The 24,002-nt window shown below is 40.4% G+C and overlaps 1 protein-coding gene across 3 annotated transcripts in view; it reads right to left on the reverse strand.

The window, feature by feature from the left end:
* Positions 1-1,471: 1,471 nt before the first annotated feature.
* Positions 1,472-24,002, reverse strand: part of LOC106565000 (echinoderm microtubule-associated protein-like 6) — a 73,026-nt gene continuing 50,495 nt past the window's right edge. For all 3 annotated transcript variants that reach the window (XM_045691320.1, XM_045691319.1, XM_045691318.1), the window contains 5 exons: positions 14,328-14,490; positions 9,918-10,021; positions 6,013-6,166; positions 5,746-5,846; positions 1,472-5,357 (listed from right to left, as the gene is read on the reverse strand). In XM_045691320.1, coding sequence (XP_045547276.1) covers positions 5,333-5,357; positions 5,746-5,846; positions 6,013-6,166; positions 9,918-10,021; positions 14,328-14,490 — 547 coding nt within the window. In that variant the 3' untranslated portion in view covers positions 1,472-5,332. The remainder of the gene's footprint in view (positions 5,358-5,745; positions 5,847-6,012; positions 6,167-9,917; positions 10,022-14,327; positions 14,491-24,002) is intronic.

The raw sequence follows: 24,002 nt of genomic DNA on the forward strand, positions 1-24,002 counted from the left end.
CTTGTTGGCTGGCCCTCGCTTCATACTCGTCGCCAAACCCACTGGCTCCAGGTCATCTACAAGACCCTGCTAGGTAAAGTCCCCCCTTATCTCAGCTCACTGGTCACCATAGCAGCACCCACCTGTAGCACGCGCTCCAGCAGGTATATCTCTCTGGTCACCCCTAAAGCCAAGTCCTCCTTTGGTCGTCTCTCCTTCCAGTTCTCTGCTGCCAATGACTGGAACGAACTACAAAAATCTCTGAAACTGGAAACACTTAGCTCCCTCACTAGCTTTAAGCACCAGCTGTTAGAGCAGCTCACAGATCACTGCACCTGTACATAGCCCATCTATAATTTAGCCCAAACAACTACCTCTACCTGGTTAAATAAAGGTGAAATAAAAAAATGTAATTTTTTTTTTTATCTTAACTAAATGAAATAAGTACCAACATCGGAGAAGGTGTGTTTGTAAAGGGTTGTGGTTTATATAGCTAGATATTAATTCTACTGGTGCCCAAATTTGACTGTAGGGTGTCGGCAAATATAATTTAATGTTTACCTATTCATCTATGTCGAAGCTACTTATACGTTTCCCCTTTCATCTGTGTCTGGTGTTAGCTAGATACTGGCTAGCTAGGTCTTCAACCAACTTGGAAACCTCTGATGCCGTTGTCAAGTCAACACATCTGTCAGTGCTGATATGAACCGCATCATTAGAGGCATGCCTAATGGGAGATATATACAAAAAAATTATATAATTGATGCAATTTTTATGTTGTTTATGTGGCTTTGTGTATCACCAAATTTGCTTGAGATTATTTTACTGCAACACTGCTCAGAATGACTGTTCAGGACTACAAGAATATTTTGAAGATAAATACACAATGCAGAGGATGAGAGGTCAAAACAGTAAAAGAAGATGAGAGAGTACTAACGATCAATAGGGAATTATTAATGAAAATAGTTGATTTTCAGTTCAACATCTGTTTATGATCTGTGGAATGTCAGTCATCGGTCTGTACATTGAGTCTGGAGCAGGATACTTGTTATTTGGCCATTGGCCCAGTTGTACTGCAAGGACTTCTGTTTGGTCAACCACAGGCTATGGTGGGGGGGGTGGGGTTATAAATTACATCCTGTTGGTTTGTTCTTTGGAGAAAAACTGAGGACAGGGAAGACTGAACATCTACTTCTCAGCATAACATCTATAATTTGTCCTCAAATAAATATATTTTTCTCTCCCTGATTTGCTTTGGGTTCTGTGTTATTTAAGAATAACATCAACTGCTAACAGGACCTTTAAGCAGTCTCACAAAGAATGGCATAGGACTGTTGTAATAACACTAAACAGCAATTGTATTGTAACTTATTTTCATTCACCCTAAAAAGGTGAAGTCTTAGAAAGACTTTTGTATGTAGCTGTCTGAAAAATAATATGGGTAGACAATTACAGTAATTGGAAGACAAAGACGAATAGAAAGACAAAGATAATCACTCAGTACCTCATTTAATTCACTTTTTAAACCATTGTTTTTTTTTTTTACATACATTGACATAATCACCATGGCTTTGATGAATACTTGATTCAGTCAATTGGGAGTGGATGTGTTTTAGATAACAGTTTGTTAGACTCAGAGGCGTCATGCCCTCAGATTGAAAAAAATATATATAAATAATACAAAAGAATGTTTATTTTTTGTAGTTGTTGTTTCTCTGTAATGCTACCAGCCACCTAGCAATTTTATGAAGTTGGCTTTAGCTAGCCCAGATGGTTATGAGATTGGGAACCTAACCATTTCGGGCTATCAATCAAGTTAGAATAGCTAGCTTGTCTAACTATCTTAGCTGGCATGCCTCCTGGCAAGGTTGGTCGACATTAGAAAAGCAAGCAATTTCTAAATGTACTGAATAAGACTCACATTTCTTTCAATCTTTTACCCAGATTTATGCAGAGAAGTATATTTAGTTTTCTTTAAAAAAAATAACCACCAGTCAGGAGGATACAGACTACTCAAGAGGTATGCTTAGATATGCAATTAAGAATTAAGCATAATGATAATGGCTTTGGTTTGCAGGAAAAAGCTGTTTCAGGTGTTTGAAAAATACAACATTCTTCAACTTCTCAAATTCTCCACCCTCCAGCCATCCTCACGTACTTTGTGCCCCTCAGAATTTTGGGGTGCCTGCATGACGCCTCTAGTTACAGTGATGGAATGACAAGTGGCAACACCTGTCAAACACTCCCCCGTGTTTGTTTGACCTTCTGTTTCCAAAACCAAGTTAGGGCTAGATTCAATCCGTAACGCAGAAGATCTGAGTTATAGCTTGATTGAAATTTAAAGGCAATGTTGCCGTGTACGTGGAGGCTGCATTCATGGTAAGCGCTGCATATGTCAGCTCAATCAGAAATTACCTTTACATTTTAACGCAGATCTTCCGTGATACTTCCACAACATGGATTGAATCCAGCCCTTAGACAAAACTGGATGAATGATTGTTAATCAGTTGGCAAGTAAAGCTACCTGCCAGGCAAACATGTCTGTTCAACATACGGTTTTGGTACAAGATAAATGTGTGTTTCAATGAGACAAAAACAAATGAATGAATTAGAAAATTTAACCAACTAGACATGTTGATGTAGGTTGAGTAATGAAGAAACTATGTTGACTCAATCAAATTCTGCCTGGTGGGTAGCAACTTCAGATGATGGCAAGTATCCATGGCCAGTAGACATTGTACAGGTGTAAACAAAACAGACTATTTGGTTGCGCAGTTCTATGAAAATAAACCACTTTGGGGGGACTTCTTGGCGCACTACACCCCCCATCACTTACTTGTTCTATTTCATTTTGAAAACATACTTTTGTCATAAATGTATTACTGGTCACCACATAGATTTGGAATGTCTGAATAAATTCATGCTTTTTACATTACTATTTAAATATTGAATAACCTGGACATATTACAAAAACTATGCTCTACAATGCAGACAACTGTACCAAAGTCAATCTAAAACACACACACACACACGCACGACAATATCACATTGATAGCCAAATCATTTTCTAATCAATTCTATGGCCAAAAGAACATCAGGGTTGTGTTCATTCAGCAACAAACTGAAGAAAGCCGACTGAAACTTGGAGGGACTACCTGCACTGGTCCAATAAAAAACAATTGTTTGTTTTCCGTTGCATAGCGGTGTTTCCTCATGAACACGACACAGCTCAAAGTTGTGTCAGGCCAGTGTGTATGTCAGCAAGAATGGCATGGACATAAAAATGAAGGTAAGCAGAAAAGCAGAAAAGGTTGGATCCCATAGTCATTTTCACACAGTGGGTCTCATTTATCAATCGAGTGCAGCACAAATTTGTGTTTAGGCTAATAATGTATATTGTTTCACGAACATTTCACAGTTTCCAGAAACATTTTTACGCTCAGTTAGTTTTTTGGTGCACACAAATACCCCCCTTACAGAAAAACACGACTTCACATGTAGATAGATATGTGACATTTCTCATGTGAAAATTTGTGTTTTTGGAACACGTCACATGATCACATTTTCACATCTGATCACATGAAAATGTGTTTTTAGGACACGTGTTTTTTCCGCAATGGCCTTTTCAGAGAACTAGAACTCGTTATTAAGTAGACCAAAATAAATGACAACATTTAAGTTCCTAACTACTTACAGTACCATGTATGCATTTGGACAGTAATAATTCAAATATGTATTTAATAAAATAAACTTGTCATCTCATAATCCAAAAATTATTCACTTGCTGTTTTTCAATGATGCTTGTCCTTGACTCACATTCTCCCTTCAAATAGATTAAGGTATTTATGCATGTTTGATAAGCATGGGTTTTACAAATTAGTTTTCTAAACAGCAAATACACAACATTTCTGTCCATGTGAAGATTGAGGCCCACTGACTGCTTTTCTGATTGGCATATTGCATACTAAACATATTCTTAGGAAATAAAGGATGGCATTCAATCCAATGCGCATTATAGAGCAGTGCAGCCGACAATGCATCTTTTAAGGCAACGTCCCAGTCATTTGCGGAGAGCGCATTCATGGTAAACGCTGCCGATGTCGGCTAAAGAGTGTGTTGCTCTATAACACACCTTATATTGAATCCCGGCCAAAGTCGATACAATAACAAAAACAAAGTGCACATTGAAAATTGTACAATAAACTTTATCACAGTACTAAAAAGGGTATTTCAACTAAAAATGATAGTTGGATTAAATGCTGTTTATTTAAAATGGTATGGTTATTTTGGACAATTCACCATGGATATAGGAACATGTTAATTGGCAGGAATGGCCACTTAATGGTATCTTTAGGGGGCACAATGTCAAGTCATGACTTTTAGTTAAAGTTCCCCTTTAATGCCTTGTATGGCTCCTGAGTTCCATGCATTTGGATATATTTTAAGAGGAAAAGCTGCAAGTAAGAGTATAATAGGTTTTGGTCAATGTACAAGAATAATAAGAAAAAAAACATACATAACATATCAATACGACTAACTTTATAAAAGCCCTATGACTACATGTTCTATAGCACCAGAACTGTATAAAAAATGTCAAGTGATCATTTGAGAATAATTTGTTAAAGGCACTTAAACATCATGCATTAATGGCTGAAGAGCGTGTTTGTATAACAAATTGACTTGACCATGGTTCTTGCCATTTCATGTGTTAAGCATGGGAAAAAAAGTTGAACAAAAATTAGGGTGGTACAACACCATTTGACCCTCTGAAATATGTCCTCTTGAATGTTGTGCCTTACATTACTCTCAGTGAATACGCCTAATATGTTTTACAGTATACTTGTAACCTATATTTTTCATTTCCAAAATATCACACTGTCGATGAAATAGATTCTCATCGCATTTCTGAAACTTTCTCTGTATCACTGAGATTTGTCTCTGTAATAAAAAGTGTTTACACTAATTATTATCATTATCAATACCGTATACTTATTTGCACAAACAAATAAATCAATTGTCACAATCACAATTCATAATTCCCAAAACTTCAAGTGTAATACGGGAATTCACAAACTGAATTATATTCATAACATATTAAGTACTGTATCCCCTGAGACATTGCCATGTACCACCAGATGACAATCAATCAGTCAACGTTTAGAGAACTGTATGTTCTATCACAATAGAATGTTGTTTTCTTGATTCCAGGTTAGAGCTAATTTGCATTGGTCAAGGTCATTATTAGTTCACAAATGTGTAAATGCAGCATTTCAGGCATGCAGCAGCTCAGATTGAGGCATCCGGATCCTTTCTTTGCATCTGAAGAGATCCAGTGAGAATTGGTGACACTTAATCACAGGCATTTCCATACAAACAAACTGTGTGCGAGAAACAAAAGTAATATTAGTAATAATTATTTTTGAATCACATAATTTTATATTACATTCCTTTTATTCGGTTCAATCGGCGTAAATAGTTAAGCCATCCATTTTAGTGTGTAATATTGGTTCCCTGAAGGAGGGGAATGGAACATAACACCAGGGTCGAGTTCGTTAGGGAAGTTTTGCAACAGAAAATTGGTACCTATTGAACACTACCCAGATAGTTCCACTAGTATAGCCCTGTCCTCATTGCTCGTTATATATCCCTTGGGAAACTTTTTGTTACATCTGACATCTGTGGGATATCTCATACTTAAAGTTGTCTCATTCCCCTCCCTCAGGGAACAATGGTTTCATACATATAATTATTTTTTATTTTACTTACCTGCAGTCATTGCCGCCTGCACTGATCACATATTTGTCATCGTAGGAGAAACGAATATTTGTCACATGAGCCGAGTGGCCGAAGTAGCGCTTGTGTTTGGCCTATGAAAAGATAGATGTTTAATAGTTATATTATTATAAGTAGAATAATTAGTAATTCAACTGCAGAAAATATACAAATTCACATTCTCAAGTCTAAGACTATGGGGTTTATTTTATAATATCAATAAAATGGGTGTACATTGGTAGTCACGCGGAAAATGCTTACAAATTTTTCTATGCATGGAAAGTCAAATAGCTTGACGAGGCCAAAGTCATCCCCGGTAACTACATTGAGGCCGGCATGAGAGACGCAAGCACAATTGACGTCAGCTTTTTCAGCATTTCGCGGCCACACCCCCAGCACCTCATCTCCTAGTACACTGTGAAAGCAAGCAGAGTGGTTGTTTACTGTAAAAACGTAACGTTAATTGAAAAAAATATATGGCATAATATTGGGTGTGGTCTGTACATGTTGAATACTGTCATTATATATTTATTATAATGATCGAAGTTGAGTCATCAAATGGAATAATGTGTATCATCAGTGTACTTAACTGATAATGACTTTGGGCACAAATCATTATATAATACATATCAGACCCAAAACCAAAACTCATGTGCGCTGGTCAGCTAAATGTTAACAGTCCATGATGACAGACTAATAAAATACAGCAGTAGAAAAGTTTCAATTTTAGAGTGTCAAGCAGCTAGCAAGAAACCCATACCCGGCTCCACGAGGGGGCAAAAGGGGGCTTTACCCCCTCAGTTGAAATTTGTGCCCCATCAGTTTAAGTTCGATGTCCCCATATAAAAATAGCAAAACACTTCAAATGATTGAGTGACAGGTTGCCGCAAAATCTGTATCTCCGCTGCGCTGTGTCAGCACAATGAACAGAGCACGCTGCAGTGTGTGTAGGCGGGCTTTAGAAAGCCACTGGGGAGCAGGGTTTCCGTTAGCTGGTAAATGCTGTCTTTTTGGCCGACAAAATAAATGAAAAGCCGATAAATACAATTGTAGCCAGCCAAGTTGGCCGGGGATGCCCTGGTGCTGAGGAGAGAGAGAAAGGAGGCCTTTTTCGTTGAAATTAAACAACATTTAGAGATTATGCCTATAGTGAAAAGCCTACAAAAGCAGGGCTCCAGACTGCGACCATAGGTCTCATTGGACAGTAGGCTACAACTGCAAAGTTTATTGAGACATTAAATGTACTGTTAGATAAATACATGGCTACTATGAGTGGTATTATCTTTAGAGTTTAGTTATCAAGCTCATGTGTTTTGAGTTTTCATACTCAGGTGGTGAATTGGCCCCAAATAAATAAGGCTATGATATTTGAGTACATAAAGATGCATGCAAATTCATTTTTACTGAACCCCCCTAAAATATGAAAATTCAGGAACACTATTTTAAAAGTAATAATATAACATCAAAAGCATAATTGTCTACCCAAAATGCATGACAATTACTGGATTAGGTTGCACATTAAAATATTTTGAATCAAAACATCACAAAATTATGAAATAACGTATTTTTTCAATGCCATCTCAGCAGTCTATTAAATTTTTTTTGTAAATCACTGTGTATTACTTTATAAGATGATAAGCGTACTAAGTTTTTCTAATGCGTTTTGCCTGAAAATAAATTGGTGCGACCAAATCATGGGCTGGTGCCACCAGTTGAAAAACTAGGGGAAATTGTTAGTCTGGAGCCCTGCTACAAGAGTTTTAATATTGTAGTGGACTCGCTATTCCGGTAGGATGCAATTTTGGAACATTAATTTATACATTTTTTCGTATTTATAAACGTTTTATCATTATTGTATATCATTGTTATTATTGTAGGCCTATTTATTAATCCAAACCAGTTTTTTTTATATGCAAAATGTGTTTGGTTTTATTTTGTTAAATTAAGTTTGATCTGTCTATTTAATTGAGTGCGCTGTATTTAGTTGAAGATTTATGTAGGCCTGTCATAAAATAAATATCATTAGCCTATTTCTGTCATTTGTTGGGTACGTTAGACACTAGCCTTTCTTGGTAATTGCTGCAATATTGTCACGTCCTGACCATAGTAAGATGTTATTTTCTATGGTAGAGTAGGTCAGGGCGTGACAGGGGGTGTTTTGTGTTTTTCTATGTTTTGTATATCTATGTTTAGGTTCTAGTTTTTCTATTTCTATGTTGTTTTTTGGACTGTGCTCGTTGTCTCTAATTGGAGATCATACTTAAGTAGGGTTTTTTTCCACCTGTGTTTGTGGGTAGTTGTCTTCTGTTTAGTCTTCTGTGCATGACAGAACTGTTGGCCGTTATTTTGTCTTTAGTGTTCTGAGTTAAAATACATTTCATCATGAGCACTCAACACGTTGCGCTTTGGTACCCTCTCTACGACAGCCGTTACAAATATAGCCTGTTCAAAACTTTTGTGAAGATTTAAACTAGTTCACAAGTAGTTTTTTTTCATTCTGTTGAGCCCTTTTCTTTGGCCAAATTAAGTTCCAACTGTAATGTTGGGTTTGCTGCAATATAATATCCTGCTTGTCTTTCCCTAGAAACAATGGCTTGAATTACTTTTGATATTACTCTTATAAAGTTTAGAAACTTTTGCGAAGGTTTGGTGTGGCTATTAGCCTAATATACTGCAGGCATATGGTACGAAGGCAGTGAGCACAGGCTCTTTAAATGACCGACAGCTGAACTGAGGTGTGGATTAATGTTTTAGGCCTACCAGAGTTGCTGCTATAATCGAACAATATAATGCTTATTTGAATAGAAAATGTACGAATTAGCCTCCTTCTGTAAGCCTATATCTGTATAGCAGACAAGAATAAGAAATTAATGTCGGTGTCGTAGCATGCCGCCGCCTCCCCCACTCCCTCTGATTCTCTTTGTGTAATTTTTACCCCTTTTTTTCTCCCCAATTTCGTGATATCCAATTACGATCTTGTCTCTTCGCTGCAACTCCTCAACAAGCTCGGGAGAGGCGAAGGTCTAGTCATGCGTCCCCTGAAACATGACCCCCCAAGCCGTGCTTCTTAACACCCGCTCCCTTAACCTGGAAGCCAGCTACACCCATGTATCAGAGGAAATACCATTCAGCTGATGACCGGAAGTCAGCCTGCAGGCACCCGGCCTGCCACAAGGAGTCACTAGAGCACGATGAGCCAAGTAAAGCCCCCCCCCGGCCAAACCTTCCCCTAACCCGGAAAACGCTGGGCCAATTGTGCAACGCCCTCCTGGCCAAACCCTCCGCCAATTGTGCAACGCCCCCCCCCCCCCCCGGGCCAAACCCTCCCCTAACCCGGACAACGCTGGGCCAATTGTGCAATGCCCCCCCCCGGCCAAACCCTCCCCTAACCCGGACAACGCTGGGCCAATTGTGCAACGCCCTAAGGGACTCCCGGTCACGGCCGGTTGTGACCTAGCCTGGGATCGAACCCCTTAGACCGCTGTGCCACCGGAGAGGCCATTCTCTTTTTCAATATTAACACTTTCGCCAATAGGCCCGATGTATGCAATGCCCTGATGTATTTAGTGCTAAAATCTATGACAGCTGAACCATGAGGTGGACAATTATTGTTTTAGGAAAGTAAAAAACAATAGGCTATAAAGTTTTTCATATGCTACATTTCGAAACACAATGAAGTGTTTTTGTAATTAGTTATAGGCTGTTTTTAAGGACACTGTGGCTCTTCAGAAAAGGTAAGAAAACAATGTTGCATTTTTTTTTTTTTTTATCAAATCTTGCTTTAGTTTGTAGGGTGCTGTACATGGTGCTGATAAAGCGCCGAAGAGATTTTCGCACCAACCTGTCACTTCTTGGTCAAAAGCATTTGAACTGAATTTTATTGTTGTATAGCGTGATATAAGCAGAATTCAATCATTTCAATGCAAGGACCTAAAAAAATGGTGCCCCAACGCCGATTTCAACTGCCCCGTAGTCATTGTATCCTGGCGCCAGTCTGAAGAACACATTTTTAGTTCCCTGAACATTGTGGAAAAGTAATTTTTCAAATCACCAAATGAGAACCTTTAGGGAATGTTACAGGAACGTTCTGTGCAAGCTGTTTTAGAACATAAATATGAACAGATTACAACTGTAATATACCTGTTTTAGTTCTTGAAGCGTCTTACCTTGTCCAGGTGGCCCAAGTGATCCTTTCAATAACAGATTGCTCAGCTACCATCTTTCCTGATGGAACCTCATGGACCTGCCGACTGTACGTACCTGTGGATACCTGTAATGACATCCCACGCAATTCTGCTACGGTGAGATGAAGAGGGGTTGTAACAATGGATAACGTAATAACACAGGTTAATGTAATAACTTTCAGTAATATAACTTTTTCATTAATAATGAAATTAAACCAGTTAAAAGGGGCAATCTGGAATTGACACATCCATTTTGGGACTTAAAAATGAATGATGTCCAGCCATTGATTCTTGAAGAATATAAATGTCTCATGAGCTTAGTTCAACAGTCTTACTCCAACACAACCCAAAATATAAGCTTGTTTCACTCCACTGTTGGTAAACAATGTAATTGTAATGAAACACAGTAAAGGCTTTAGCTATCGTTTTGATCTCCTAGATGGCCCATCCTTGCATCCATAGCTCCGTCTATGAATTTGAGAGTGGTTACATTTCTCAAGCCCCATCCTTCCGCTGTTTACTAAGAAAGTGGCGGGTTACTGCTTTATTGTTGTTTGAAACACAGATTGCCTCTTTAATAACTTGCCAGATAACATAATAAAGCTGTTGAATGGATAACTTAACTTTTCAGGTGAGTTAAACATTTATTACCACATGCTAGGTACAGTGCATTCTGAAAGGGTACAGACTCCCTGATTTTTTTCCCCAGATTTTGTTACGTTACAGCCTTATTCTAAAATTGATTAACTTGTTTTTTTCCATCAATCTACACACAATACCTCATAAATGACAAAGCAAAAACAGGTTTTTAAAATTTTTGCCAAGTTATAAAAAAATATATAAAATTGAGACCCTTTACTGAGTACTTTGTTGAAGCACCTTTGGCAGCGATTCCAGCCTCGAGTCTTCTTGGGTATGATGCTACAAGCTTGGCACACCTGTGTTTGGAGAGTTTCTCCCATTCTTCTCTGCAGATCCTCTCAAGCTCTGTCAGGTTGGATAGGGAGTGTCGCTGCACAAATATTTTCAGGTCTCTCCAGAGATGTTTAATCAGGTTGAAGTCCGGGCTCTGGCTGGGCCACTGCTGCGCTGTCTTGGCTGTGTGCTTAGGGTCGTGATCAGGTCTGAGGTCCTGATCACTCTGGCAGGTTTTCATCAAAGATCTCTCTGTACTTTGCTCTGTTCATCTTTGCCTCAATCCTGACTAGTCTCCCCGTTCCTGCAGCTGAAAAACATCCCCATAGCAGGATGCTGCCACCACCATGCTTCACAGTAGGGATGGTGCCAGGGTTCCTCCAGATGTGACGCTTGGCATTCAGGTCAAAAAAATTCAATCTTGGTTTCATCAGACCAGAGAATCTTGTTTCACAGTCCGAGTCCTTTAGGTGACTTTTGGCAAACTCCAAGCGGGCTGTCATGTGCATTTTACTGAGGATTGGCTTACATCTGGCCACTACCATAAAGGCCTGGTTGGTGGAGTGCTGCAGAGATGGTTGTCCTTCTGGAAGGTTGTCCCATCTCCACAGAGGAACTGGAGCTCTGTCAGATTGACCATTGGGTTCTTGGTCACCTCTCTGACCAAGGCTCTTCTCCTGATTGCTCAGTTTGGCCAGGCAGCCAGCTCTAGGAAGAGTCTTAGTGGTTCCAAACTTGGGGACCTGGGGCCTCCCGAGTGGCACAGCGGCCGTGACCGGGAGACCCACGAGGCGGCGCACAATTGGCCTAGCGTCTTCCGGGTTAGGGGAGGGTTTGACCGGCTGGGATTTCCTTGTCCCATTGCGCTCTAGCGACTCCTTGTGGCAGGCCGGGCGCCCACAATCGGACTTGCAGCTGGCTTCCAGGTTAAGCGAGCAGTGTGTCAAGAAGCAGTGCGGCTTGACAGGGTAGTGTTTCGGAGGACGCATGGCTCTCCACCTTCGTCTGTCCCGAGTCCGTAGGGGAGTTGCTGCGATGGGACAAGAATGTAACTACCAGGCAACTTACCTGGTAAAATAAGGTTAAAAATAAAAATGTGGTACCCTTCCCCAGATCTGTGCCTCAACACAATAATGTCTCAGAGCTCTACAGACAATTCCTTCGATCTCATGGCTTGGCTTTCACTCTGATATGCACTGTCAACTGTGGGACATTATATAGACAGGTGTGTGCCTTTCCAAATCATGTCCAATCAATTGAATTTAGCACAGGTGGACTCCAATGAAGTTGTAGAAACATCTCAAGGATGATCAATGGAAACAGGATGCAACTGAGCTCAATTTTGAGTCTTATAGCAAAGGGTCTGAATACTTATGTAAAGTATCATTTTTTTATTTGTAAATAGATTTGCATAATTTCTAAACCTTTTTCGCTTTGTCATTTTGGGGTATTGGGTGTAGATTGCTGACGATTAAAAAAAAATAATAATAATTAGAATAAGGCTGTAACGTAACTAAATGTGGAAAAAGTCAAGGGTTCTGAATACTTTCCAAAGGCACTGTACATGTTTCATTTTATTTTTTATTTCACCTTTATTTAACCAGGTAGGCCAGTTGAGAACAAGTTCTCAATTACAACTGCGACCTGGCCAAGATGAAGCAAAGCAGTGCAACAAAAACAACCACTCAGAGTTACACATGGGATAAACAAACGTACAGTCAATAACACAATAGAACATCTGTATACAGTGTGTGCAAATGTAGTAAGGAGGTAAGGCAATAAATAGGCCATAGTGGCGAAGTAATTACAATTTAGCAATTAACAGTGGAGTGACAGATGTGCAGATGAGGATGTGCAAGTAGAAATACTGGTGTGCAAAAGAGCAGAAAAAACAAATATGGGGATGAGGTAGGTAGTAGGTTGGATGGGCTATTTATAGATGGGCTGTGTACAGCTGCAGCGATCGGTAAGCTGCTCTAACAGCCGATGCTTGAAGTTAGTGAGGGAGATATAAGTCTCCAACTTCAGTGATTTTTTTTTAATTCGTTCCAGTCATTGACAGCAGAGAACTGGAAGGAAAGGCGGCCAAAGGGGGTGTTGGCTTTGGGGATGACCAGTGAAATATACCTGCTGGAGCACGTGCTACGGGTGGGTGTTGCTATGCTAGCAAAGACTTATAGATGACCTGGAGCCAGTGGGTTTGGCGGCGAATATGTAGTGAGGACCAGCCAACGAGAGCATACTACCCGCAATGGTGGGTAGTATATGGGGCTTTGGTGACAAAACGGATGGCACTGTGATAGACTGCATCCAATTTGCTGAGTAGAGTGTTGGAGGCTATTTTGTCAATTACATTGCCGAAGTCAAGGATAGGCAGGATAGTCCGTTTTACAAGGGTATGTTTAGCAGCATGAGTGAAGGAGGCTTTGTTGTGAAGTAGGAAGCCGATTCTAGATGCTTAATGTGAGTCTTGAAGGAGAGTTTAGTCTAGCCAGACACCTAGAATATGTGGACAACTATAAATACCTAAGTCAGAACCGTCCAGAGTAGTGATGCTAGTCGGAAGGGCGGGTGTGGGCAGCGATCGGTTGAAGAGTATGCATTTAGTTTTACTAGCATTTTAAGAGCAGTTGGAGGTCACGGAAGGAGTGTTGTATGGCATCGAAGCTTGTTTGGAGGTTTGTTAACACAGTGTCCAAAGAAGGGCCAGATGTATACAGTATGGTGTCGTCTGTGTAGAGGTGGATCAAAGAATCACCCGCAGCAAGAGCCACATCTTTGATATATACAGAGAAAAGAGTTGGCCCGAGAATTGAACCCTGTGACACCCCCATAGAGACTACCAGAAGTCCGGAAAACAGCTCCTCCGATTTGACACACTGAACTCTGAGAAGTAGTTAGGGAACCAGGCGAGGCAGTCATTAGAGAAACCAAGGCTGTTGAGTCTGCCGATAAGAATACGGTGATTGACAGAGTCAAAAGCCTTGGCCAGGTCGATGAAGACGGCTGCACAGTACTGTTTTTTATCGATGGTGGTTATGATATCATTTAGGACCTTGAGCGTGGCTGAGGTACACCCGTGACCAGCTCGGAAACCAGATTGCATAGTGGAGAAGGTACGGTGGGATTTGAGATGGTCGGTGATCTGTTTGTTCACTTGGCTTTCGAAGACTTTAGAAAGGCAGGGCAGGATGGATATAGGTCTGTAACAGTTTGGGTCTAGAGTGTCTCTCCCTTTGAAGAGGGGGATGACCATGGCCGCTTTCCAATCTTTAGGAATCTCAGATGATAGGAAAGAAAGGTTGAACAGACTACAAATAGTAATTTGCCAAGAGCCACCTCTCAGTTTATAACAACTAATGTGAGGGGTCCCAGTGCACAGAAACATTGATTGAGGAGTGCTCTTTCCATTTCATCAACTAAGTCTGTATTTTTCCTCTACAAAGATTTAAGCATGAAAATATTATCCAGTCTTACCTCGATGTACTTGCTGTCAGCCGAAAAGTCCATCTGGACGACAAAGCCAGCAATGTCCTTGCAGTAGCCAATACGGTTGAGTGAAGGACCCAGAGTAAGGTCGTAGAAGTCCACCGCGTTGTCCACAGAGCCCACTGCTAGCAGACGGTTGTCTGGGCTGAATCTTTATAACAAAGAATGACCTGATTAATCCCATACTGTATGGACCAGTTTCCCGGACATAGATTAAGCCTAGTCCTGGACAAAAAAGCAAGCTCAATGGAAAATCACCAAATGTGCATAAAGAGCGGGAGATTATAAAGTGGGACTCCAAATAAAAAGGCAAACAATGGAGCAAATGCATCCATTGACATTTTCAAATGGAATAAGTACTTGCTTTCTATGATACAGTGCCTTCAGAAAGTATTCACACCCTTTGAATTTTTCCACATTTTGTTGTTACATCCCAAATTTAAAATTCATTCAATTTATATATTTTTTGTCACTGATCTACACATGAAACCCCATAATGTCAAAGTGGAATTATATTTTTAACAGTAAAAAAATGTCTTAACTTCTTATGGATGGTGGCAGTATTGAGTAGCTTGGATGACTGACGTGCCCAGAGTAAACTGCCTGCTACTCATGCCCAGAAACTAAGATAGGCATATCATTAGTAGATTTGGATAGAAAACACTCTGAAGTTTCTAGAACTGTTTGAATGATGTCTGTGAGTATAACAGAACCCATATGGCAGGCAAAAACCAGAGAAAAAATCCAAACAGGAAGTGGTTTGTAGTTTTTCAAGTGATTGTCTATCCAAACTACAGTCATTTTGCACTTCCTAAGGCTTCCACTAGATGTCAACAGTCTTTAGAACCTTGTTTGAGGCTTCTACTGTGAAGTGGGGATGAATAAGAGCTCATTGAGTGAGAGGACTGCCAGCAGGGCATGAGCCTCAGCCATGCGAGCTCACATGAGAGGTAGCTCAGTTCCATTGCATTTCTGAAGACAAAGGATTTCTCCGGTTGAAACTTTATTGCGGATTTATGATAAAAACATCCTAAAGATTCATTCTATACACCGTTTGACATGTTTCTACAAACTGTAATAGAAATGTTTGAGTTTTCGTCTGACCTGCGCGTCATGAATGTGGATTTGTGAACTGAAGGCGCGAACAAAAAGGAGGTATTTGGACATAAAGGATGGACTTTATCGAACAAAACAAACATTTATTATGGACCTGGGATTCCTGGGAATGCATTCTGATGAAGATCATCAAAGGTAAGTGAATATTTATAATGCTATTTCTGACTATTGTTGACTCCAACATGGTGGATATATTGTATGGCATGTTTTTGTGTCTGAGCGCAGTACTCAGATTATTGCATGGTGTGCTTTTTCGGTAAAGCTTTTTTGAAATCTGACACAGCAGTTGCATTCATGAGAGGTTTATCTAAAGTTCCATGCATAACACTTGTATTTTCATCAACATTTGATGAGTATTTCTGTAAATTGATGTGGCTCTCTGCAAAATCACCGGATGTTTTGGAGGCAAAATATTACTGAACATAACGCGCCAATGTAAACTGAGATTTTTGGATATAAATATGAACTTTATCGAACAAAACATACATGTATTGTATAACATGAAGTCCTATGAGTGTCATCTGATGAAGATCAGCAAAGGTTAGTGATACATTTTATCTCTTTCTGCTTTTTGTGACTCCTCTCTTTGGCTGGAAAATGGCTGTTTTTTTGTGACTAGGTGCTGACCTAACATAATCATAGTTTGCTTTCGCCGTAAAGCCTTTTTGAAATCAGACACTGTGGCTGGATTAACAAGAAGTAAAGCTTTAAAATGGTGTATAATACTTGTATGTTTGAGGAATTTTAATTATGAGATTTTTGTTTTGAATTTGGCGCCCTGCACTTTCACTGGCTGTTGTCATATCGATCCCGCTAACGGGATTCAAGCCATAAGAAGTTTTAACAAGTCAGACATTAAGTTGCATGGACTCACTCTGTGTTCAATAATGGTGTTTAATATGATTTTTTTTAATGACTACCCCATCTCTGTACCCCACACATAAAATGATTTGTAAGGTTAAGCATTGGATTTCATGCACAGATTCAAAAACAAAGACCAGGGAGGTTTTCCATTGCCTCATGAAGAAGGGCACATATTGGTAGACGCGTAAAAAAAAAAAGCAGACATTGAATATACCTTTGAGCATGGTGAAGTTATTAATTACACTTTGGATGGTGTATCAAAACAACTAGTCAGGGGGCTCTAGAGGGTGATGACGTAACAGGTGGCAGCGTGGTAGGCACACTTTGTCCTATGAATTAATCACAAAAAAATGAGGATTAGCTGATAACTACAAAACAAAGCATTCTGGATAATATAGAGAATCTGGAACGATATATTGATCCGAATTTTGATATGCTTAAAAAAGAAACAGATACATCGAAACAAACAAGAGAAGACCTTCCCTCGAGTTCTGCAAGCGAAACAGGAGGAAAGCCATCGTCTAAAATTCCAAACTTAACATTGGAGGGGGATTTTTTTTATAACTGTCTCCATAAGATAGAGCATTGCTTACAAGCATGAGAGAGCAGTTAAAAAAAATTGATCTATTGCCTGGGCTCTTGGGGAAGGTTGAGGCCTTAAAAAGAGGAATGGATTACAGTAATAAAATGATGGAAGAACTACAAGTGGAAAATAAGATATTGAAAACTACTGTGCACTACGGTATGATAATAAAACAATTAAAGCGAATTACTTGATCTAAAGTGCAGAAGTATGAGAAATAATATTGTTATAATGGGAATAAAGGAGGATGTCAACGATGGAAAAAGTCAAGGTGTTCATGAAACGTAATCTCAAGATGACGGACGAACAGGTGGAAACAATTGATTTTCAAAGAGCTCACCGTTTTGGTAACAGAGCAGAGAGAAGGCCCCGTCCGATCGTAGCTATGCTAACCCACTAGAAAATGAAAATGTCCTTGTTACAAAAGGGTGGGGAATTGAAGAACACCCCATTCTCTATTAATGAACAATTTCCTCATGAAATAGTGGAGAGACAACGTGCCCTGTACCCCACTTTCAAAAGGCTCAGAGCAGAGAAGCAGAATGTTCGTCTAGTGGTCGATCAATTATATGTAAATAATCAAATGTTCAAGGACTCAAAGATTATAACGTGTCTGTGAGTGTAGCTACCTACTGTTGAAGTAGTCCCCTATACATATTTGCACCACAATAAAAATATGGATTCATTGTTTTTTTACAAAAACAATTATTTTCCATGAACAACTTTTTTTGTTTTTATTCATGCATTATGGAACCGTGGACTTAAAATAAGGTTGGATTTATGGTAATGCTGAATGGGTATGATGAACTTATCAATTTTCATTATAGGCTATATGGAACTTTGGACTATATGGACGTAATATCAGGTTTTGATTTCGAGGAAGGCGAGGATGGGTAAGGCTGACCTTTTTTATTCTTTATGATTTTTTTCTGTATTTAATTTGAAGATTGTACATTAGAAATACCAAGGTTGTTTTTTTGTTGTTTATGATGATATGTCCTAATTGTAGAGGTTGGGTATATTATGACTTAAAAGCTGTTATATAGTGCGGCCCTTGTTTGCCGATGTGAATCGGAATGATTATCTTTTAAGATAAAACATAATCAATATGAATATATGTATTATAGGGCTCGGATAAAGGATTATATAATTAAAAACCTGCCTAGGGTCTCTATTGGAATAGGCCTATACGATCCTAAAATAATTGGTATTACACTTTTACATTTAAAAAATAAATCTCAATGTAAAAAATGTAAAGGATGATTATTCTTCCGATACACACCGGCAAATGGATGGATTAGGTATTGTCAACAGGGTTGTTGTCTCTAGTGTGTGTGGGCTGCTTAACATTGGGATAAAGGGATTCAAGTTAACGATAATTGGCTTATGGAAGCACTTCTCTAAGCGAGAGATATATTATATTATATATATATATATATATATATATATATATATATATATATTTCTATATAAGCTATTTATGCTACCTTTTATATTCTTGATCCTAATGCTATAGGCCTAGGTGTAAAACAGCTGAGGTGATATAGCAACAACCCTGGAATAAAAAACGTGTATGGTGGAGAGAGGGTTGGTTTTACAAGTTTACTCGCTCTGGATTATCAGTACTGTATGTGTTCGTGGCTGTCGTGCCGTGGCTGTGTCGGAATCGATTGTGAGTTGAACTTGAGTATGCCTTCCCATAAGGGAGTGCCCGGGGTTGGCTTGCGGTCGGCTCTGGCACAGCCATGGAACGATACAATAGGATATAATGTGATGAAAACACATTTTTACTTGCAGTCATTAGTGGCTGTTAGAATCTATGTTCCATTTTCCTTCTTCCTTTTATTGTCGGAATACAACAGGATAGAATGAGGACCACATAAAATATGTCTTGCATGTAATGGACATAAAAAAAGGGACTGGTCTTGCGATATATTTACAGTTGAAGTCAGAAGTTTACATACACCTTAGCCAAATACATTTAAACTCAGTTTTTCACAATTCCTGACATTTCATCCTAGTAAAAATTTCCTGTCTTAGGTCAGTTAGGATCACCACTTTATTTTAAGAATGTGAAATGTCAGAATAATAGTAGAGAATGATTTATTTCAGCTTTTATTTCTTTCATCACATTCCCAGTGGGTCAGTTTACATACACTCAATTAGTATTTGGTAGCATTGCATTTCGGGTAGTCTTCCACAAGCTTCCCACAATAAGTTGGGTGAATTTTGGCCCATTCCTCCTGACAGAGCTAGTGTAACTGAGTCAGGTTTGTAGGCCTCCTTGCTCGCACACACTTTTAAAGTTCTGCCCACCATATTTTCTATGGGATTGAGGTCACGGCTTTGTAATGGCCACTCCAATACCTTGACTTTGTTGTCCTAAAGCCATTTTGCCACAACTTTGGAAGTATGCTTGGGGTCATTATCCATTTGGAAGACCCATTTGCGACCAAGCTTTAACTTACTGATTTCTTGAGATGTTGCTTCAATATATTCACACAATTTTCCTCCCTGATGCCATTTATTTTGTGAAGTGTACCAGTCCCTCCTGCAGCAAAGCACCCCCACAACATGATGCTGCCACCCCGTGCTTCACGGTTGGGATGGTGTTCTTCAGCTTGCAAGCCTCCCCCTTTTTCCTCCAAACATAACAATGGTCATTATGGGCAAACAGTTCTATTTTTATTTCATCCCAGAGGACATTTCTCCAAAAAGCACTATCTTTGTCCCCATGTGCAGTTGCACACCGTAGTCTGGCTTTTTATGGCGGTTTTGGAGCAGTGGCTTCTTCCTTGCTGAGCGACCTGTCAGGTTATGTCAATATAGGACTCGTTTTACTGTGGATATAGATACCTTTGTACTGGTTTCCACAGCATCTTCACAAGGTCCTTTGCTGTTGTTCTGGGATTGATTTGCACTTTTCGCACCAAAGTACGTTCATCTCTAGGTGACAGAACGCATCTCCTTCCTGAGCGGTATGACGGCTGTGTGGTCAGATGTTTATACTTGCGTACTATTGTTTGTACAGATGAACGTGGTACCTTCAGGCGTTTGGAAATTGCTCCCAAGGATGAACCAGACTTGTGGAGGTCTACAATGTTTTTTCTGAGGTCTTCGCTGATTTCTTTTGATTTTCCCATGATGTCAAGCAAAGAGGCACTGAGTTTGAAGGTAGGCTTTGAAATACATCCACAGGTACACCTCCAATTGACGCAAATGATGTCATGGCTCTATAAGCTTCTGATAGGCTAATTGACATAATTTGAGTCAATTGGAGGTGTACCTGTGGATGTATTTCAAAGCCTACCTTCAAACTCAGTGGCTCTTTGCTTGACATCATGGATTTTCTGGAATATTACAAGCTGTTTAAAGGCACAGTCAACTTAGTGTAAAACTTCTGACCCACTGGAATTGTGATATAGTGAATTATAAGTGAAATAATCTGTCTGTAAACAATTGTTGGAAAAATTACTTGTGACATGCACAACGTAGATGTCCTAACCGACTTCCCAAAACTATAGTTTGTTAACAAGAAAATTGTGTAGTGGTTGAAAAACAAGTTTTAATGACTCCAACCTAAGCGTATTTATTTTTCCCAGACTGTTTTCCATGTTATTTGGTTAGTTCTCTTAGGCATCCTCATAGATAATTATGTTATCATGGAACTGCCCATATTTCCCTCTGGCCAACACCAATTGGCAGCCAAGGGTTTGCCTTAGGACGCAAAGGTGCGTCATGAGTCAGGGAGATGGTCTGATGGTCTTAGTGACAACAGACCTAGATATGGGGGGAGGTTTTAGTGGGTGGAATATTAGGACAATTGGAGGTTTACAAAGTTACAGTATGCTTAACAGTGCAAATTATTATGGTACAGCTAAAAGGACACTTAATCATCATGGTGCTTTTAATGGTAAGTTTACTAACATTGGTTGTGGTAAGTATAATTGAAACATGGATATCATTATGGTAAGTGGGGAAATAAGTATAGCAAGTTATACTTGTAATGGCCTAGCAGATCATAAAAAAATAAGATACATTTTTACATGGCTAAAAGAGAAATAATATAATATCTATTGTTCACAAGAAACTCATAATACAAATATAGATGGTTGGGTGGAAAAAAGGACGGAGAGGGAAATATATTTTTGTCATGGTCAAAGATACTCAAAAATGTGTCACAACTTCCACCGAAGTTGGTCCCTCTCCTTGTTCGGGCGGCGTTCGGCGGTCGAAGTCACCGACCTTCTAGCCATCGCTGATCCACTTTTCATTTTCCATTGGTTTTGTCTTGTCTTCCATCACACCTGGTTCCAATTCCATCAATTACATATTGTGTATTTAACCTGTCTGGGCTAGGAGGCCGGTTCACGGCCGGATAAAAAACGTACCCGATTTAAACTGGTTAATACTCTTGCCCAGAAATGGGAATATGCATATTATTAGTAGATTTTGATAGAAAACACTCTAAAGTTTCTAAAACCGTTTGAATGGTGTCTGTGTATAACAGAACTCATATGGCAGGCAAAAACCTGAGAAGATTCCAAGTAGGAAGTGGCCTGTCTGCGATTTTGTAGTTCTCCTTTTGCTTGTCTATCGAAACTACAGTATCCGTGGGGTTATGTTGCACTTTCTAAGGCTTCCCTTGTCTCTCTAAAGCCGCCAGAAAGCAGATTGGGGCGTCTCCTGTCTCTGGGCAAAGTATAGTAACTCAGTTTGTCAGTGGTCTGCCTGAGGACAAAGGGAATGGAAATGCGCGTTCACGAGACCTTGCCATTTTTTATTTTCCTCTTTGAATGAATACAGTATTGTCCGGTTGGAATATTATCGCTATTTTACGAGAAAAATACCATAAATTGATTTTGAACAGCGTTTGACATGCTTCTAAGTACGGTAAAGGAACATTTTGAATTTTTTTGTCTCGAAATGCACTCGCATTACCCTTTGGATAGTGACCTGAACGCACAAACAAAACGGGGGTATTTGCACATAAGTATGGATTATTAGGAACAAAAACAACATTTGTTGTGGAAGTAGCAGTCCTGGGAGTGCATTCTGACGAAGAACAGCAAAGGTAATCCAAGTTTTCTAATAGTAATTCTGAGTTTAGGTTGCCCCAAACTTGGCGGGTGTCAAATTAGCTAGCCGTGATGGCTGAGCTATGTACTCAGAATATTGCAAAATGTGCTTTCGCCGAAAAGCTATTTTAAAATCTGACATAGCGATTGCATAAAGGAGTTCTGTATCTATAATTCTTTAAATAATTGTTATGTATTTTGTCAACGTTTATCATGAGTAATTTAGTAAATTCACTGGAAGTTTTCGGTGGGAATGCTAGTTCTGAACATCACACGCCAATGTAAAAAGCTGTTTTTTGATATAAATATGAACTTGATTGAACAAAACATGCATGTATTGAATAACATAATGTCCTAGGAGTGTCATCTGATGAAGATCATCAAAGGTTAGTGCTGCATTTAGCTGTGTTTTGGGTTTTTGTGACATATATGCTTGCTTGAAAAATGGCTGTGTGGTTATTTGTGTCTATGTACTCTCCTAACATAATCTAATGTTTTTCTTTTGCTGTAAAGCCTTTTTGAAATCGGACAGTGTGGTTAGATTAACGAGAGTCTTATCTTTCAAATGGTGTAAAATAGTCGTATGTTTGAAATATTGAAATTATTGCATTTGAGGTATTTGTATTTCGCGCCATGCGATTCCACTGGCTGTTGAATAGAGTGGGACGCTAACGTCCCACCTAGGCCATAGAGGTTAACCCCCTGTCCTTGTCAGTAATTGTTTTCTTGTAGTGCTTATGCACGGTATACTGGTATTTTACCAGGTTTTGTTTGACCCATTTAGTGTATTGTTCTGTTGACGGTGGTTTATGGATATTAAATGACACCGTTGTAAATCAGTTTTCGCTCTCCTGCGCCTGACTTCTCTGCCGCCAGTATGCATTGCACTACAGAATTACCGACCAAACTATGGAGTCAGCAGGAGCAGGTACCCCAGGTATAGGGGTGGAGGAGCGCGTCCGGGAGCACGCAGCAATGCTCCACCATCATGGCACCGCCATGGACCACGATGTGCAGAAAATGGACCGCTGGGAAAGACGGAGTTCTTCCAGCGCCTCCACCAGCACAACCGGGGTCTCCCCTGAGCGCCGTCGGGCCGTGAGAGCGTGTCCGCCCTCGTCTTGTGCCTCACCGGGAAAGCGCTGGAGTGGGCCAATGCCGTGTGGAGAGAGGGAGATGCGGCATGGACCAGTATGAGGAGTTCACCCGCGGTTTCCGGGTAGTCTTTGACCACCCACCCGAGGGTAGAGCAGCGGGTGAACGCCTCTTCCATCTGAGGCAGGAGATGAGGAGCGCCCAGGAGTTCGCCCTGGAGTTTACGACCCTGGCTGCCGGCGCGGGATGGAACGACAGGGCCCTGATCGACCATTACCGCTGCAGTCTGTGCGAGGACGTCCGTCGGGAGTTGGCGTGCAGAGACACCACCCTCACGTTCGACCAGCTGGTGGACCTGTCCACCCGGGTGGACAACCTGCTGGCTACCCGCAGACGTTCAGATCGGGGTCTGGTGGTTCCATCTTCTCGCACCCCCTCTCCGATACCCATGGAGCTGGGAGAGGCGGTGCGCAGGGAGACCGGAGAGGGTTCCAGCTCGTGCACCATCTGTGGCCGCAGAGGTCACACTGCCTGTCGGTGCCGGGTTGGTTCCTCTGGGGATCGAGGCAGCAGGCAGGGCGCTCTGGCGTCACCCCAGGTGAGCCGGCACCATTCTCACCCAGAGCCCTCTGTTGCACATATGTTTGTGTGTCACTTTCCCTGAGTTTTCCCCGCATTCCCAGCATGAGGCACTCGTCAATTCAGGCCCGGCTGGGAATTTTATTGATAGAGCGTTAGCCCATAGTTTAGGGATCCCCATTATTCCCGTGGCTGTGCCCTTCCCCGTTCACGCCTTAGATAGTCGGCCATTAGGGTCAGGGTTGATTAGGGAGGTCACCGCTCCTTTGGGCATGGTGACGCAGGGGGGGGGGGCATGGTGACGCAGGGGGGTCACACGGAGAGAATTAGTCTCTTCCTTATTGACTC

The sequence above is a fragment of the Salmo salar genome, chromosome ssa12, assembly GCF_905237065.1.
Source record: "Salmo salar chromosome ssa12, Ssal_v3.1, whole genome shotgun sequence".
Classification (NCBI taxonomy): Eukaryota; Metazoa; Chordata; class Actinopteri; order Salmoniformes; family Salmonidae; genus Salmo; species Salmo salar.